General features: G+C 45.2%; 1 protein-coding gene and 1 long non-coding RNA gene across 8 annotated transcripts in view; both read right to left on the bottom strand.

Annotated features, from left to right (window-relative positions):
- LOC142592269 (N-acetylgalactosamine-6-sulfatase-like) overlaps positions 1-18465 on the bottom strand; it is a 56295-nt gene that overhangs the window by 12493 nt on the left and 25337 nt on the right. For 6 of the 7 annotated variants that reach the window (XM_075703994.1, XM_075703992.1, XM_075703997.1 and 3 more), the window contains exons 5-7: positions 14760-14903; positions 2432-2559; positions 181-317 (exon numbers count right to left, since the gene is read on the bottom strand). In XM_075703994.1, coding sequence (XP_075560109.1) covers positions 181-317; positions 2432-2559; positions 14760-14903 — 409 coding nt within the window. Of the gene's footprint in view, positions 1-180; positions 318-2431; positions 2560-2813; positions 2881-14759; positions 14904-18465 lie in introns of all 7 variants that reach the window. The other variant, XM_075703993.1, reaches the window with a different exon arrangement.
- On the bottom strand, positions 7290-10379 carry LOC142592346 (uncharacterized). The gene is made up of 3 exons (XR_012830713.1): positions 10202-10379; positions 8190-8399; positions 7290-7377 (listed from the first exon to the last, which is right to left on the bottom strand). It is a non-coding gene; the product is annotated as an uncharacterized LOC142592346 (long non-coding RNA).

Here is an 18465-nt window from a genome sequence, read left to right as displayed (position 1 = left end):
ACACCACCTTCACCCTCGTTGCGTTGGAGACCTTGCTTGCGGTTGTACGAATTATAATGGTCGGCTGAGATTTGAAATCTCTTTAGGGGACAGAACTTTATGAGCTGTCCTCTTTTCCATCTGGCAAAGCAAGGCGCCCCAGTTGGAAAACCCATTCATTCAGTTTGAGAGAGAACTCACCATCAACCTTGGCGTAGGTAGCCGCCCCATTGTCTGATGTGAAGAACACGAATGTGTTCTCTGCGACACCCGTGGACCTCAAAGCAGCCAGGATAGCGCCCACGCCTCGGTCCAGCTCGACCACCGCGTCGCCGTAACTGCATACGTCCGCGAGACACGCGTCATATAACCATTCACTACACGTATAAATATTAATATCTTGTTATGAGCCATAACACATAATGCGAAACGCGCGTCTGTAGAAGCGTGAACGTTCTGAGTGTCAGGTTTTTACTGTTCGTCAAGCCGTCGTGTTTAACGCTTAACGTCGGTATTGTTTGTAATAGTAAAATTCAGGTTTATCGAGTGCGTGAATTTGCATTGCTTCTAATGAAAATCTATGGTTATCATCCCCATTTTCGCAACGTCACGCCTTTCACGGCTTCGTGACAGCACATGCCTCATTCATCTCACCTGTCAATAAAGCAACATCGTCATCTAAAGAAGACAAGGCAGCCGTGACAATGTGGCTAGCGGCGATGTAGAGCAATGATTGACTGGTGCCCGAAACCGCGGGTAACCGGATGCCGGACGCTTTCCCTTTGGTCCCCATGCTTATGAGTTGCTGCTGCGCTTCATACGCGTCGCAAGTAGAGGATAACTTCTGAATTGTCTTTCCATTTACACTGGGCTAATAAATATGCTCCTTGAAGGTGGTACTCTCTGGTTAATCCTTGCTTTAACAACCGAGAGAATGACAATAACCTTCTACAAGGCCAGCATTACGGCGTGCCCCTTCTGACATAATGGAGCACTCATTACACTCATAACCAAGGAAGCAACTCTCGTCAAGAAAGTACGGATGATGACGTGAGTGTACATGTGACGCCCCGGTAGCGTAGGGCCAGCTACCCGTTTCGAGACGCACCAGTGACGTAGGCTAGAGCGTGGCCCTATGTGTTGCGCCCGACTCCGAGACCACGAAACCCAAACCCCGAAGGCACAGTTAAGAGCGACGAGGCGACAGAAACGCCTTCTGTCAACTTCCCACGCTCCTGTGTCCTCTCAAGCAGTTTTTGGCACGAAATTGACATCGTATGTCAAGCTACGTCGCATGATATATAAAGCACAAGGTGCAAGCTCCTGTAAGCTATTCAGCCGAGCATTCTGTCCAGTCGCTAGAATCAAAGTGAACTCGGTTGGCGTCGGATGAGGAAGTCGGCCGCACAAATTTGCCGCAAATCCTTTTGACGAACCCCTTTCCGGGTTTGTAATCACTGCAGTAATTTATTTATTTGCATATGTTTTCGTTCCAATGCTGTCAAGTACTCTCACTTCACAGTATATAAGTTCGGCGTTGTAGTGTGTTGGAGAAACGCTATACAAAAGAGATCACCAATTTGAATTTAAACGCACACAACAAAGACACTTCAAAATAAAGAAGGCGAGAAGAACGTTTATTTAATTAAGACTGTATTAATGTGTGCACGCATGCATTCTTTTATATACATAAATGAAATGAAGTAGCAAAAGCCGCTGTGATAATAATATCCATATATGTATACGGGGTGATCATTTTTAAGGTTTACCGGAATTTTTAAAAATCTGCTGTGGCAGATAGCAGAATTCTTGCCTTTGATATGACTTATTCGAAGAGGCGGATATTACTAGCACGAGAAATAGAAACACATATTCAACTAATTAAACAAATGTTCACTAGTTATCTTCTTAATTAGTTAGCTTTTAAGAATTGTAGCCGGTGAGGTCGTAAGACGTATCCACCCGAAATTAATCTCCAGGATGGCTCCAGTTTTCAAATATTATTTCCCAGAGTGTGGTACTAAATACGTGGGCATTTCGGTTACTTATGTACTTCAATGCATCAAAGAGCGTTCTTTTAATAAAGTAAGTAGAACAACAGCGTATTTTTACGGCGAGTTTGATGGCGCATATCTCCTGGTGTCATTCTGTAAATTCATTCAGTCATTCTGGAGTCAACTGGTGTCATTCTGGAAATTCATTCCAAGTGGATACGCCTTGTAAACTCACTGGTTTGCAATATTGGCGTAAAGTGAGTAATTACGAAGTTATTAGTGATTTTTTGTTAATTAGTTGAATGTGTGCTTCGATTTCTAGTGCGAGTAATGACCGCCTCTCCGAATAATCCAGCTCAAGGACTAAAATTATATGTTATCTGCAACAGGCGATTCCGGGAAAGCCTAAAAATGATCGCCCCGTACGATATCCCCACCCGAGGAAGGCATCGGCTCACGCTCCACGGACGCTTTGGCCCCTGACCGCCTCGGAAGAGTAGACGGGCAAGTGCGTGGAGTCCGGCGCCCAGTACAGGAAGAAAGGCTGGCGGCGAGCCGCTTGCCGCCTGATGAACGACACGGCCTCCTGTACACGGGCGAGACGCTCAGCGTGCGGGTTCTCCTTGCCGCTCAGGCGGGGCATACGAGTCAGGGAAGAAGAATAAGTGCTCCCATCAAATTAAAACAAAACTCTGTTCCTCGCATTGCGTACTTGTTAAAGAGAAAGCGCCAGACACCAACGGCGACCTGCGGGTCTTGTGACCAGGAACCAATTCGACCAAAGTTGATACTTCGAAATTGAATTGTACCGTGTTACAGGAATGTTCACCGTATACGTACCTCGGTGTACAGCACTGTAATGTTGGACGTCGCCGTCTTCACGTTAATTTCGAAGTCCTCGTAATACCTGAAAGGGTTATCGATCTGCTTCAATTTGCAATGGCACGCGGAGCTGAGCATATATAGACATGGCAGCGGACCACACATTCAGGGAATGGCACATCGATCAATAAATAGCCAAACAAATTCTGCGGATATCTGCCGCGCATGGATTTCCCCACAAGTCAGTTGTACGTTCCACTGTTTTGACTGCCCTTAGCTTAGCGATGTCAATATGATTGATTGATTGATTGATTGATTGATTGATTGATTGATTGATTGATTGATTGATTGATTGATTGATTTCAACGTCCCAACGCGAAACAGAAACAATGGTTATGATTGCAGTGGACGGCGACGGGTTAACAACATCGGTTTCGTAAGCATGCGCCCAAAGCACCGTCGACGAGATTTTCTGCATCCCATCCCCGTCGTAATGTGGCCGCAGCGGCCGACAATCGGGCGGGTCGTTGACAATCAAGTATTTCGGCATGCTGCTCCAGATCTGAACGGCTGCCCCGATCTGGCCGTGGTTCAGGGATATCGGGGTCATGAGGAATGTTATATTTCTTGACCACGAGAACTTCGTTTCTGATTAACCCCCATGTGTATTTCCTTTTGAGCAGCCTGCTACAGTTTTGTCAATGGTATAAACTTAATTCGCACTTCGACTGGCATCACCGCGTTATAGCAGACTCCACTACTTAGGATCGGCACGAAACATAAAATGCGCCAGGAAAGTGTAAGGAATGCAACAACAAACTCATTCACTCACTGTGCAGTTTGCACAGTGAGTTTGAGGAGAGATAAAAAGAAATGCCACGTTATGTAGTAATGTTTATTTACTGCATATTCCTTGAAATCGGCTATCGTGGCTGCGATATATTGATACTAGAGTCTTAACATGTTCGAATCAACTGCCAGTTGGCAGGGTTGTGCGCTGTGCTATAAAATGGCAAACTGAATGACTATTCTGAAGGAAAGAGTGTCCAAGTAAACTCTCTGCTTTGAAGCGTCAGTTAATTACTATTCTCTTTCTTCTTGGTGGCACGGGCATCGAGTGACACTCTTGTTCCTTGCGCAGCACTTCCGGTTCACCTCCTGAGACGACCGAGGACTAAATTCAGAATAAACCAGAAAAAATAGAAAAAAAATAGTGCAGTACAAAATTCATGGGTTTGACTATAAATATGATAACAGACCATAGGTTTAATTACAAGTTGAGTTACTGAAATGTCTGGAATAATTAGAGTTAATTAGAAATCACTGACTACCGCACACCGAAGCACAGAATCGTAGTCTTTAGAGACCCGCCACGTGAGCACGACTTTGGCGCAATTCCTGGAAACACGGAAGTAGAAAGCGGAAGCAATGGCTCCACTAATGACGTCATACACAAGGTGGCATGATATTTAACCGCATAATTAATGGAAAGCAGCCGCCTCCGAGTTCGGTTCATGCGTTGGATTCGCCTAAAGTTAACCCAAAGAACACCAACACCGAGGTGCGAGTGCCACTAAGAGACACCTAAGTCAAATATTAGGGCACGTCGCCTACCATGTTTCTTATTTGCACTTAAATGTGATTTCAAGAGTTTCAGTGCAGGTGGTGATATCAATAAACTCCATTGGGGTATAGCCAAACGCTGGTGCACAGCGATTAATGCACCAAACTGCTACTAGCAGAGCCGTGGCGCAACTTGAGGGCGTGCTTGTTTTGTTATATGGTCTCTAGTAGAGACGTATGTTCTTTTCACAACTTTTCACCCATTGTTCTGTAGTTGTTTATAGGTGAAGATAAGGCTTTATTTTTAGAATAAATTCTTACCCATTGTGAACGACGGTTTTGTCGTCACAAAACATACGCACTCCAGCTATATCCAACGGTTCCACAGGCCCAGAAATTTTGGACATTGACCCTCCGGAAATCTGTTGAGCTTCACCGCAATACATCAGAGTAACTCAATGGGCAGCATTTTCAAAAACTTATATTTAAAAAAGTATCAATCAGCGATGTGGAGAGGGTGCTTCCTTGCAACGCATTCACGGCACCTAGTCGGCACCGCGTCGGCACTTAACTAGTGCTGCGTTAAAGCGGTGTTTCAATGCGAGATCATTACTCATTGGCTCACTGAGTGACGTTGCTGACATCAGAAAACCGTGGCAGAAAAACGGCACACAAATTACGTCCATCTTCATCTAACAACAACAACAAAAAAGCCACCACGGTGAGGAGTCAATCTTCTGCCCCACCTCCTCTGCTACCGTTCCGTAATCGATCGCGCTAACCACTGCGCCACCGCTACATTGGGCCACCGTTGCGACAGGCGACAGTGATGAATAGCTTCGAGGCTGTGAGCGCGGTTTGGCGCTCCCTGGCGGGCGATTCACTAGCTGGCGCATGTCTTAAATGGACGCTAAGGTCCCAGTGACCTTAACGAACGCGGCAGCGTTCGTGCCTTCGGCTCCACGCTGCGGCACATCCATGCTCGTCGTAGGAGCCTTCATTCAGGATGTAAGTACATTCAACGCCAACGTTCATCGGCGCGATGCGTGCCGATCTCAAACCGTTTCGCGAGCCACCGGAATCGACTGAGCGTTCGAGAACATGCCACGCACACTGCGTCGACTACTCTGATCACAAGACGCCGTCGCCGGAGCCCATGAACGACGACGAATAAGATGCAAGGCGCTTCGTGTGCCCGTCGGACGGCGACTGCGACATCCCCCCAGAGTACGAGGTGAGCCTACGAACCCGATGACGAAATCTATAGTGTCAACACCATGGTGCCGCTTGGAAAAGTACTGTCATCGTTCGGCAAAGTGGTGTCATCGTGCTGGAAAGTGGTGTCCTCGAGAAAGAACACTCAGTGCAATGTGCGTGAAACACTACCTTAATGAAAACTTCTCAAATAAAACTCAGCTGAGAGATCGCAATATGGTCGGCTTGTCGTCTTGCGTTGTTGTGACCTCACAAGTAGCTCGGCAATATTTCGCCGCAACATTAAACTCAGCGACATAACTCAGCGACACACCAAGCGACAAGTAATGCTCTCTATCATGCTTGTCGGCCAAGAGCTTGCATCGAATAGCCTCGCTGCGTACACCCACGACGAGCTGGTCTCTGAGCGCCTCAGTTAAAAACATTCCAAACGAGCAGTTCGTTGCCAACCGCTTCAATTCCACGATGAAGTCGTCAACTGCCTCCGGAGGTCCCTGTGTGCTCTTATGGAAGTTGTAACGCTCCGTGACTATCGACCGCTTTGGCGCGTAATGGTTCAGAAGCGCCTGTTTTATCTCTTGACACGTCTTTTCAGGAGCCTCCGGAAACATCAAGTTCCGCAATGCGACGTGCGCGCTGTCACCCACTGATGAGAACGTCCGTATTGTTTTGTTCGTCCAGCTTATTCACTCTCGAAAAAGCCTCGAACCGCTCGAAGTAGATAACCATGTTACCTGTCGTGGTACAGAATTCCGTCAGGCGCCCGACGAACGGCTGGTGGCTAGAAGACGGTGGCAGATCATTGTCCATGATGTCTGCTGCTGCTTGCTGCTCGAATCAGGGCCAGCGGTTCATCCCACCCTCGTCGCCATTATTAAAGAGACGACAGTTGCGCAAGAGGTTTATTGACGACGACTGGCCGGTACAACACATAATAACGCAAGACACGCCCCCCTGCTTGGGTAGGCTATTTATACTGTAATGGCGGCGCTGGGGAGTGCCCACAAGCGTGGCCCCCTACTGGTTACAAGATACGACACTCTCGCATTTACAAATCATGAGAATTTCTTATAGGTGCCTCCATACCCTTACAAAAATTTTTAGTAACATTTTATAAACAGTCTTTAGACAAATGTTACTAGAACCTATCGACATTCTATAAACCGTCTTTAGACACCGTAACAACTTCCTAGTAACCTCCTACCGACTATTGGCCACCGATATTGAATTGAAAGTATAGATATAAAATGTCGATAGAATTCTTACCGACTGCTTATTATCTTATGTCGATAGAAAGTGTCAACTGTGAAGCGACTATTTATTGACTACCTTTATACATCCTAACAACATGCTAGTAACATCCTGTCGACTATTCGCCACAGGCAAATAGTTGACAGGATGTTAATAGGAAGTCGTTAGGATGTATAAAGGTGGTTAATAGAAAGTCGCTTCACAGTTTTTAGGAAGTACATACAAATTTTATTCAGAGGTAATTACTTTTGCAATTATATATTGCAAAAATAAGCTTTAATTATCTCTGAATAAAATCTTTATTTGCTTCCTAAAAACTGTGCAGTGACTATTTATTAACCACCTTTATATATCCTAACGACTTGCTAGTAACATCCTGTCAACTATATGTCTGTGGCGAATAGTGATTGCCAAGTGGCTAGGTGTGACATGCAACAGAAGAAGACAGGTTTACATTTATGCTTGAACACATCCATTTAATATCTCCGGGCTAGTAATGAGGACGAGTTCTCCAGCTGCCCTAGAAGTAGGCTGAAATGTTGCGTTGTGTAGTCTAGAAAAGAGAAGAAAAAAGGCAATATATTAGTTTTGCTACAGTGACATTGCAACACACCATGCATCTGTTTCTTAAAAAGGAAGTGCACAAGACACAAGTTTTCAACCCTGTGAGCTCTAAACATATCCACCTGTTTTTTGCAAAGTCCTAAAATGCATGAAATGACTGAATTAGTGCATTAGAGCTGGGAGCGTGATGAATGTGCGTAACACCAACAGATGCATGACACATAAGCTCTATCATACCAATTGTCATCTACAAACCAAAGCTGTAAATCAACTTCAGGTTAATGAACTTCGATATTCGTATGGTGACCAGTACATGGAAGTTTCATGTGTGAATTATCTTAGGAAAGGCAAGGTGCCAGTCAGAACTGTGCTGCAGCTTTGCTTGGGCACAGGTACATAGAAGAGTTGACTTTTGTGTTGCACTTAAGAACCACGAAATGATACAAGCAACATGTAAGCAGTTGAACAGGCATTATGGACATTCTACAGCAAGATTAGAAAGTGCCTTTGCTGTGCAGGCAGACATTGTCAAAGCGAGCTTGTTACTAAACATGTTAGCTTTCCACAAGACAGGATATTATATTATCAGTGCATTCATATGACCAGGGCCTCTATCACAAAAATACATATGCCAACAGTAATGACAATTTTCGAGTTATGGTGGCAAAGCTTGCATTATAATATGCTATTTTAGCTGGAAAGAAATGAGTATACCCTAAGATAGCACTGAAATTGCCATGAAAGGAGTTTTGTTGAAAACTCCACAAAGAATATTAAGATGCTTCTTTGTGACACACATACCTAGTATGGTGTTGACCTTCTTGGAATCCAACGGATCCTTCTGTGGAAGGCATTTGACAGCCGCCCAAAGAAGGACCGCCCTTCAACGTCTTCTATCGAAAAAGAGGCTTTAAGGAGGCCCTCCGCGAAGTGAAAGCCTGAGTTGTTAGCATCCAGGCACAGCCTCTTCAGCAGGCCCTTTTCAACATATCCACCGCCACCGATGTCTACCTGTGAAACAATACAAGCACAGATTCATTTTATACACGTATGATCAAGGAATGGTTAGGAAAGAGGGTAAGGTTTGCAAAAACAGAAGTAGCTGCTCTTGTTGATTCGGGTTAAAGAACAAAGCAGCCTTACGTATACCATACATGCATTGTACTGAGCTGTGTACTTTTACGTAAGACTAGAAAGTATTGGGAACTTCAATGCGAAAGAAAGACATGCATCTGCCTAGAACTAAGCAAATGTGTGCCACCCCTTGACACAGAGTGAGATCTGGTGCTGTTTTAGTGATTAGCAGACATTGAAAGCTTCAAGCCTCATCGAGTAATGGGCCAAGCTGTGCTCGATTAGTGACACAAAAGTGCTCGAGAACTATCAAACAAGATGCAATTGTCTTCAAATACAATTCTGACTTCCCCTTGCAGACATGCAGTTTTCAATTTACTGACTGCACTTGAGTGTAAAGATTTTGTCTGACAGACTGAATAAACCACATACACAAGCAGCATTTTCATAGTTAGCATAGTCTTTAATAGGTACTGATACCTTCAATTTAGAAAGCCCTGTATACTGGGCCTAATCAAACTAATTTCATAAAAGGTTTGTCAAGGTAGAAGCATAGAACTTTATAGTCATTAGAAGACAGGTGAAAGGAGTTAATTATTGCAATTATTACTGAAAATTAAATTTTAGACAGCTCATCCCAATGAGAAATTGATGCAAGCCGTTTGTACATGACATGTCACATAAGCATTTAGATATCAAAAATAGGGATTAGAGAAAACCTTCCCTTGGAGGTTCATTAGTGCAAGCAGCCATGCCCTCGAGGAGACATAACTTCTTTTTCTGTAGGCAGAAAGAGGCTCGAGTATTTTATTGACACATATATGTGCCCATGCATATATGTTATCTCTGTTGTAAACCTTTTTTTCATGTACATGCAAGATGTGTTTATAATATCTCATTGTGCACAAAATTTGCGTAATAATTTAAAGACCGCGATTTTGTAGCGATGCTATTCCTTTTCGCTATTCGTTAGTAGTCTGACCGACGCCCCGGCCCGTGCTACGTACTGCAACTGCCGGCCGTTAGCGGTGGGCGAGAAGAGTGATATAGAACTGAGGGGTAAGTAACGCTACAAAATCGCAGTCTTTTAAATTATTACGCACTGCCGTAACCTACGATTGCAAGAGCTGACATCTCGTTATTAAGATTTGGTTGGTCTGTGTTTCTTAAAGGCCGGCGTCTGATTGAAATGGCTAGATTAAAAATAAACCTCGTTATTGTAATATCGGCCTATATACGCTCTGTAACATAGAAGACAAATACGCGAAGACACTCAAGAACATAAACAATACACACAGGTTCTCGCGACGCGGACCTCCAAACCGAACTGTATACATACAAAAACCTTCATACAAGCTTGTATCTGCTTAAGCGTCAAACATAGCAATCGTGTGTCAACGCGCGAAGCCCATGATACATCGACGTATACATTACACATGTACTGTACTTGCGGGAATGCCTATATAGCGAATAACTTCTTGCCAGGAAACTACCGAACGAACACCAACTTTCAATGTGTTTTCATAATTGTGTGCCCATTCAGGCATAGCAATCAAGGCGGGTAGCAGAATGGAAGTACGCTGTAACATCAGAGGAAGCTTTCGTGAAATTGCTTGCTAAATGTGCACAGCAACATGGCTAACATATGATAGGAAAGCGCTTTGCTCTAGCTAGTTACACAACGCTCATTACGCAAATCATAAGCTTCAAGAATGCGCGCAAGCGCCAAACTTGCTTACCTTTCAAGACTTGGCAAACGCTCCTTCGTCTAACAGGTACAGAGGCACCGACGTTTCTCTGGCGCAAGCACTGTAGAACTTCCGATGAACTCCAGCTCCACAAAAGCACAACCTTCAACAGTCTTCCATACACTACGATTCGAAGCACCAGTACCAGACTTTTTCACGAGAGCGCGGGCAGGCAGCTCGCAGAACAAAGGCAGCTCGGACGGGCGCTGTACTAGGGCACTCACTGTCGACACTGGTGGATCGCTCGAAACACACGGCGAACTAATGGCGTTACACGAGTCCGGAGGGTTCGAGATGGTTACTGCACACGACAAGGAGCACATTTTGTCTAGGCACTTCTAAAATATAACTCAAATACCCCCTAAATGCAAGGAGCACTCACTACAATCAACGTGGTGTGTCCACAGAACACCTATACAAACTTAGAGAAGGGAAACTGTACCTTCCACAGTGCTACGGAAATAAGCGTAGCGGTGGCGTCGTGAACTAAAGTATGCGACCACAGGTGGCGCTGTGCAACAGGAAACGGAAACGGGGTTTTGCACAGTATGGCCGTTGGCTTTATCAGGTGTTCTGTGGCTTTACTGGGTTTCTGGCTGCTGCGCCTCGATCGTGCACCCGCCAGTTTAGTTGCTGTGTGGCAGACGTAGCGCCTACATATATATGTAGGCGCTACGTTTGCCACACAGCAACCAAACTGGCGGTAGCACGATCGAGGCGCAGCAGAATACATGTAGCGCTGAGTCATATCGAGTTGAGGCACACTCTGAACTGACTTTTAAGGGCATCCCGAGCGGGTTTTCGTTTATTACGCCGCCGTTACCCCGAGTTGTGCCACCGCGCTCCAGCTGTTGCATTTCGTGTAGGGCTACTGACAGAATGCGGTTTCCAGGTGGCACGATGGCCTCGACTGGAATAAACGCACACGACACCAAAGATTGAGTAAGCCTGAAAATATTTTATTTGCATTTTACAAGTACAACAAAGAGCACACGTCTACGCATCCACACAAACGCGGTTACATAGTCAAGAACATAGTCAAGAAATGGCTCATTAATAAGGGTAGCACAAGCGCACAAGAAAGAAGACCTAAGCTACAAAACGTACGGTCGGCTGCTAAATATAATAATTTCCCTGTCACCGCGTGTCACTTTTGTACAGCATCTTTACAGCACTACCAGGCCGGGTAGTTTGGCGGAAAGAAAGCAACAGCTTACGGCCGTCAGCTGCCTCTTCCTTACGGGTGTCATAATTATCCTAATCTCCGCATCAACGTCGCGCAAGTCCGCAAACAGGCATCTGTATCTGAACCATATGTGCCAGCTTAATGCATGTGTAGTAAAATTATGATAACCACTGCGTCTTATCAAACGTATTGGTTTTGCAAATGCGCATTACAGCTGACGGAACGACATACTGTAAGTGAAGCACAAGAGAACAAGGACAAAAGGAGGGTACAACACTTGAAGAAGAAATGAAGAATTAGTAGGCGTACAGCAAACAAGCGATGACGGAGAACACACAATGATGCATCGGGTGTTCTGCGACATCGGTTTGCGTACTTACGGTGTTATGGAGATCAACGGCATAAAAACGTACCTTCAAATGTACTCCCTCAACCTCCGCCGCATTCATTATGATAATCAACGCCCAAAACAAAATGAGGCACTATTTTTTGCCAAGAGTAGACCTCTTTACAGCAAGTCTATGTAATAACTCGCAGACGAAACCAGCATGCTTTCGAAAATGTTTTACCGCCGTAGTATTCGAACGCCAACGGCCAGGAAACACATCGATACCAATAGGCTGTCGGCTGTCGGTGGTTAATCAAGTACAATAACCTTGACGCTATGACTAAAAAGCAGTTTCAACGATCGAATTTTAAAAAAAATTAACTGCCTATTTGTCTGAGGTAACAAAAAATCCTTAGACACCTCGATTGTTAATGTCGATGGTTTGGGTAAAGTAAAAAATCCGGCATATTCAGCGCCCCTAGCAGAGAAAGCACAAATTAAAGTATTCGACCAAATTACAGTAGCTACACTTGCGCGCTTACGCTGAAACGCGCCTCGATTGACTTTTCGCCCTCTGTGGCCATTTGTTGAACTTGAGAGTGTGCGGGGCCTGGTGTGTCGACCAAACAAATACTACCGTAGCGCCACTCTGCGGTTTTTAGAAAAAATGTATCTTAAATGAAAAAATTGCGTGTTTTTTCCTAATAACATTTCGTAGGGTCCTTTAATAGATTTTTTGGGTCCAAAAGTGTGTATATTGTACTATGTGATTCGAAGTTTAAGGAAATGTATATATAATAAAAACGAAGCAGATGTTGCCTTCAAGATTCGCAATTGCTTCAGGTGCATGCAGCTTGCAAAAGCACGGCCTTCGAGATCGGACTTTGTCACTCAAAGGAAGCCGTAGCTGGGAGGCGGACAGGCATTTAGGCCCCGATCGTTGGGTTTACAGTGTCTAGGTAGGCTTCCTTATTTATAAAGAATATACAGGGACTTAAGCCGAACCATGAGCGAGCTATACAGACCCACGAGGTGCGATTCGGTGTCCGATCCGACGTGCGGCGCTGCATGCTCCGGCGATTCGGGGGTGGGGGGGGGGGCACACGGTGCGTGCACATGTGATATGTGCACATGGCGTGCATCCGAAAGACTGAGTGGCGCGTAAGCTCCGCCCACATCCAGCTCCCCAGCTTGAGTTCATATCCACGTCGAGAACCGCAATATAAACAGCTCTGCACAACACTGCTTCGCTTTACGCGAACACTGTCGATAAAATTATCCCCCTGCGAGTGACAGAACACTTCACGACGGCGCGTTGTCCACTGGCGGCTCCACTAAAGCCAGCTATAGGGCCGGTAGGCATAGCTAGGCGGACGCTGCGGCCGACGGCGCTTGCGATCCAGCCCGAGCTCGTCGAAGAGTGCTTATTTTTGCCAAAACAATTAACACTGTACACATTAGGTCGCTCGTAATTAAATACAATTGGTTTACTCGACGCAGTCGTTGCGAAGGGCAAACGTGCAAGCGAAGCGAGCGGCCTCGCTCAGACGGTCGGTGTGTGATGTCTGCCCGCGAAATGTCCTCGCGTCGCGGCTCCCGATCTCGCCAGTCGTCCGATCCGGCGCTTCGGCACGGCAAAACACCTCGATTCGGGCTGCCGTTTCGGCGCGTCGGACGCCAGGTCGGACACCGAATTGGACCGTGTGTCTCCCGCTTTGGTTGGCGAACACGAGCCGATCAGCGCGCCGTCCGTGCAGCTCCGTCTGCTTGCAATGGTGCATGTCCTACGGACGTCTTTGACACCTACTGAGCACGAATTCGTGATCACCGCTCATATGCACGCTTCCCATGGCGCTAGCTGTTGTGTTTTCGAGAATACGTGCCCTCATGTTGAATTGGTGCGACCATATTTCCTCTTAGCGTCCGGTATTAGAAGCACTTTTTTTCTATGAACATTCTACTATCATCTGTTACTAGGAAGTTGATTAAGAATTAGGAAAACAGTTACTGTGCAAAAAAGCATTTTTTTAAAGCAGCCAGTCTTTGTATATTCATTTATAGTTGAGATTATGTTATCTGTTCATTTCTCACTAAATCATTTTTAACAACTTTCTAGTAACCAGTGTTACTAGAAAGTTGATTGAAAATTGAGGAAATTTACACCTGTGTATGAAACAAGACTGTCTTGCACCAGCCATGTTCACTGAATAATTATAACCTTATTTAATAATATTCATGCATGTGTTGTAACTTGGGTTATGTACTTTAAGAACATAATTATGTTTATTGACTTCCTATTGAATGGTGTTTCTAAAAAGTTAAAATAGTGTGTCTTAACTTTCTAGTAACTTTCTTTTTACATACTGAAGTTAGAAAAGAAGCAACCAACTTTCTTTTGACAAACGTTACTAAAAAGTAAAAGTCAATAGGATGTTACTAAAGTTGATAGGAAGTTGATAAAAGTTCTAAAGAAAGTAAGGAAGCATTTTTGTATGGGTATATTTTGTCAGGAACTAAATATATCCGAAGAAGTACCGTAAATGCGCATGTTATTGGAATCAATTACCCTCCCAATGTCGCTAAACTATAGTCGTTGAATCACAGCAAATAAAATTATTGAAAATGCCACCCAAAGAACGAGTTATGCTGGCGTATCGGAGGGGCAATGTACAAAACTGTTGGGCATGGGGACGCCACTAGCAGAGCAGGGGAGCCACTGACACGATAGAGCATACAGAAGTGCGGTGTTATATACCAGTCTATTCTGCTCATCAAGAAGCGTTGGTTGTGCACAGGCGAGGACTCGCCGATGAGTTTCGGACCTAAAAGTGTTAAGAAACGTTTTCGTCTCTTTCTATGCACTTTCCAAGTTACGCTTTAGCAATGCTCAAACAGCTTTTAGCGCATCTCTGCAAAATGAAAAGGCCAGCAATTCTGGGAATCACGAGCAGGTTATTTCCTTCTTATTTCAAGCACTTCGTTGTTTGCATGCTCGGCTGCGTAAGCGACGTGGTGTTCTATCTCTCACGACTTGCCTGCCAATCATGTGGTCGTCCCTGAAGACGGGAATATTTGGCTCCGTCACATCGTCGAATGGGCCCGGATGTGTTGACGGTGAGCCGAAGAACTCGTGGAAGCCGTGACGTAGGGGCAGGAACGCCGGCTCGTGGCCCAGGTGCCTGCGCGCCCAGCCCCCGACTTTAGGTAAACACATCCGTCGCGATGCAGCCTGTTCGCTCTACACATTAACGCCACGCGGCTACAACACCGAAGCTATGGCGGAAAGCGTTCAAGATATGAACCTCACACTTCAAAGGCAGCTCTGAGGACCAAGTGCGAGCCTTCGCCATTCCAGTGGTGCGATGGGAGAGGATTTTATTTAACTTTTAGCGTCTTTATTTGACACACTAAATTGCCTCGAGTACCCTAAACATTAGAGGACGGGACTTAAATCTGCTGTATTTAATGGCTTGTTTGGTACTTAATGTTCTCAAAATGCTCACTTAAATTTTGCTCAGAAACATTTTACAGCTAACGTGTTATTGCAACTGGATGCAGTGGAGAACGTGCACGCGAAACGGCCACTCAATGGTGTCCATAAAAAATGTCGACAGGAATTCGATGAAAGAAGCAAAGATGGTAGCGCAACGAAGCTTGCAGATGTTGGTGTTCATGAACGGCTACACAAGTTGATACGTATGCGGGATGATCAGGGCCGTCGTATAGGGATTACCAACGTCCCGTGAATTGGGCTTTGGAGTTTTACGGGGTCTCAACAGTGCTAGGGTTAAGAACTATACCGGTCGCATCAAGATCAAACAGGAGCAATCCTTTTTGTCTTGGGAGAACCACGGCGGAGAAATTTCGAAGTTGCATACATGGGTCTCTTGCGGGCGAAGTAGGAAATTATCAAATGTGTGCTAATTGCGATACTTCCGTGCTTGCCGAGACACTGAAACGTTTTTCGTTTGCAAAATCTGGGGTGCATCAAGATGAAGCATGTGAATAAAGGTGCGCTTGTACATCCACTGACATTCGGCAGCATGGCGTCAAGCGTTGTCGTAGGTTTCTTTCCGCTTTAGCCCCGTCACCTGCGTTAATTTTCAAGGTTGCGGATGCTTTCGCGGAGCCATGTGGAAAATTCCCAAAGTACTTCCCAAAGCGCTCATTCGAGCTGTAATATAAAATTTCAAATTGCTTCTATAAGCAAATGACAAAAAAATTAACGCTTGAACTATTTTGCGCGTATACCAGGGCGCTATAATGTAAAACTATTCCAAACTTTTCTATTCCAATTCTGTAATCAGCCCTCTGCGATTGGTCAAAAAACTTTATTGGACCACCCCCACTTCACCTTTCTGTCACGCGACGTCATGAAAACCGCGATAGCTTTCGGGCTGCACCCACTTCACCTGCCTGTCACGCGACGTCACAAAACCATAAAAACTCGTAGCGTCAAAGTGACGTGTACGCATTAAAGACGCATTGATATGCCGAATAAAACTGAATTTTCTTCTGAATAGCCGCAGGCTGCCCCGTTCCGAAAGGAATAAAATATGGCTGCCGCCGATCGCTCAGGCGCTGGCTACTCACACCTACATGCCGGAGAGCATGGGTTTACTTGTGGATAATAAAAGTTTTTGCGTGGCCGTGTAACGTTTTCGAGCACTTTCGGCACTTTACGCCCTCGTTCTGCCAACTATTATTTGCTGAGGATCCGTTTTAGCGTCACTTTTAAGCTTCCGTTGCATGCCGCCGCGATTGTCGACCAGCCACCGCAAGCTAAGTAAGAGAAAGCGGACCAATCGCAGACGTCGGCACCACCCTCTTCCTCCGGTTATCAATTTTCAGTGCAGTGGCTGGGCCCCTTCGAATCCCTCTCCACTTGAGCGTGCTCCTCGCCTCTTGTCAGCCAATTAGGTAAGACAAGCCACTCAGTGTAGGCAATGTTATTCGTTTTTCAAGCAAACAAAAGTGACCTCCTATGAACGAGGAGAGCGTTTGATTGGCCTCTTCGGACAACCCTGCGGGTGACCGCCCGATGCTTGCGTCGGCGGTTACGCAAATTTGACGTCAGGAGATTTGAATAAAAACATATTGGAATAGTTTTACGTTATAGGACCCCCGGGTACTCTCTTCGCTACAAGCCAAACAAGCCTACAAGTCCACATCCCACCGAAGCAGTTTTATGACGCAAAGGGGCCGCAGCATCCGTCGCATCCATAACTATAGCACACGGTAATCATTCTAGTAGGCACAACATATACCAGGAGACTTCATTTATGCGGAACACTTTACTTTAAAAGGAACTGTCATATCTAGATCCCTGCCATCTTTACAGATATAAAGTCTACATGGCAGGCAGACATAACCAGCAAGAAAATTTTCGACGATAATTCACTAATTACCTAAAACTTGATAATTAACCTTCTTTATTACTTTACGGCACATGTTTAATTGCGAAATTGAAGCAGGAATCGTAAAATCACGTCTGCTTAGTAGACTTTCGAAATGTACGACCTTAAAATGTGCTACAAAATACATTGCCCCCCCCCCCTATTTTTTTTTCGAGTGTGATAAGTTTCCCTAAAAGCATGTCACAGCTCGGGAGTATCTGGAACGCCGAGGCATCTTTGAGCACATTTTGGGGACAGATATCTCGAAAGTAGTGCAAGCCTTGAGATCTCTGCTAACCAGGCATGACTACACCAATCCTCTGCTTCAATTCCGCAATTACAACATGTGCCCTAAAATTACTAATGAAAAAGTTAATACGCATATTTCAGTTTATTAGCGAAACTATTGCTGAACACTTTCTTGCAGTTAATGTCCGCCTAGCCACGTAGGTTGTCTGCAACAACGGCAGAGGCCTATATATGAGCGTTTCATTTAAAAATAAATGTTCCGCTTAGGGGGAATCACCTGGCACATTATGTTATGACGGATACGCCGGCTGCTGTGGCTACTTTCCATTTAAACAAGGAAATGCCCGACGATTACGATACTCCCTAATGCGAAATTTTAGCGCAGCTTTATACGCGTTTTCATTTCGCGACACATTGAGGCAAAACAATGTCAGACCGAAATCAGCGACTGGCAGCGGGTCAGTGCCGACAGCGCCTTCGCCGAGGGAGGGGCAGTGTGGGAACGCTGCCATCATGAGCGGCATCAGAGCCAGCTGTGGAAGACGGCGACGACGAACGCGACAGCAGTGGCGCGAGCGCGGGGTTACGCCGACGCTCAACCCAGGAACGGGTGCCTAAATGCTGCGCTCTAAAAAGAAAAAGGAAGAAAACTAATTCGATGGTATTTTGTTGCTGTTTATGCAAGGTCGCATGAGTGTGCCAGTTTTTCTTTTTCTTGTTTTTTGTGTGTGTTTGTTTTTTCCTCAATCTTTGTTTTTGCAATGAGAAAGGGTGTCAGAGGTAGTGAAAAACTCAAACGGCCCCTGTTTATTTCGATTGCGCATTAGTTCCGGATAAGCCGCAAACTATTTCCATTCGTTTCCTTGATTTTTACGCGTAATTAAGCCTCCATTACTTATGACGACGAAGCCAGACTTGTCTGCGCAGTCGCTATATAGTGAAACATTGTGTCACCTCACTACGATCCCATGGATCTACGCAATAAGGATTGATCTCAACGAATTTTAAAAAGCCCATATCGTCTCTCGACTGTATACAGTGCATGTCTATAAAGTTATTGTTATATTCTTCGCTGCTAAAGTAAAACTGTAAAACT

The sequence above is a fragment of the Dermacentor variabilis genome, chromosome 1 (genome assembly GCF_050947875.1).
Source record: "Dermacentor variabilis isolate Ectoservices chromosome 1, ASM5094787v1, whole genome shotgun sequence".
Classification (NCBI taxonomy): Eukaryota; Metazoa; Arthropoda; class Arachnida; order Ixodida; family Ixodidae; genus Dermacentor; species Dermacentor variabilis.
The sequence above is the reverse complement of the archived record's forward strand: the minus strand, read 5'-3'. Positions and strand labels throughout refer to the sequence as shown.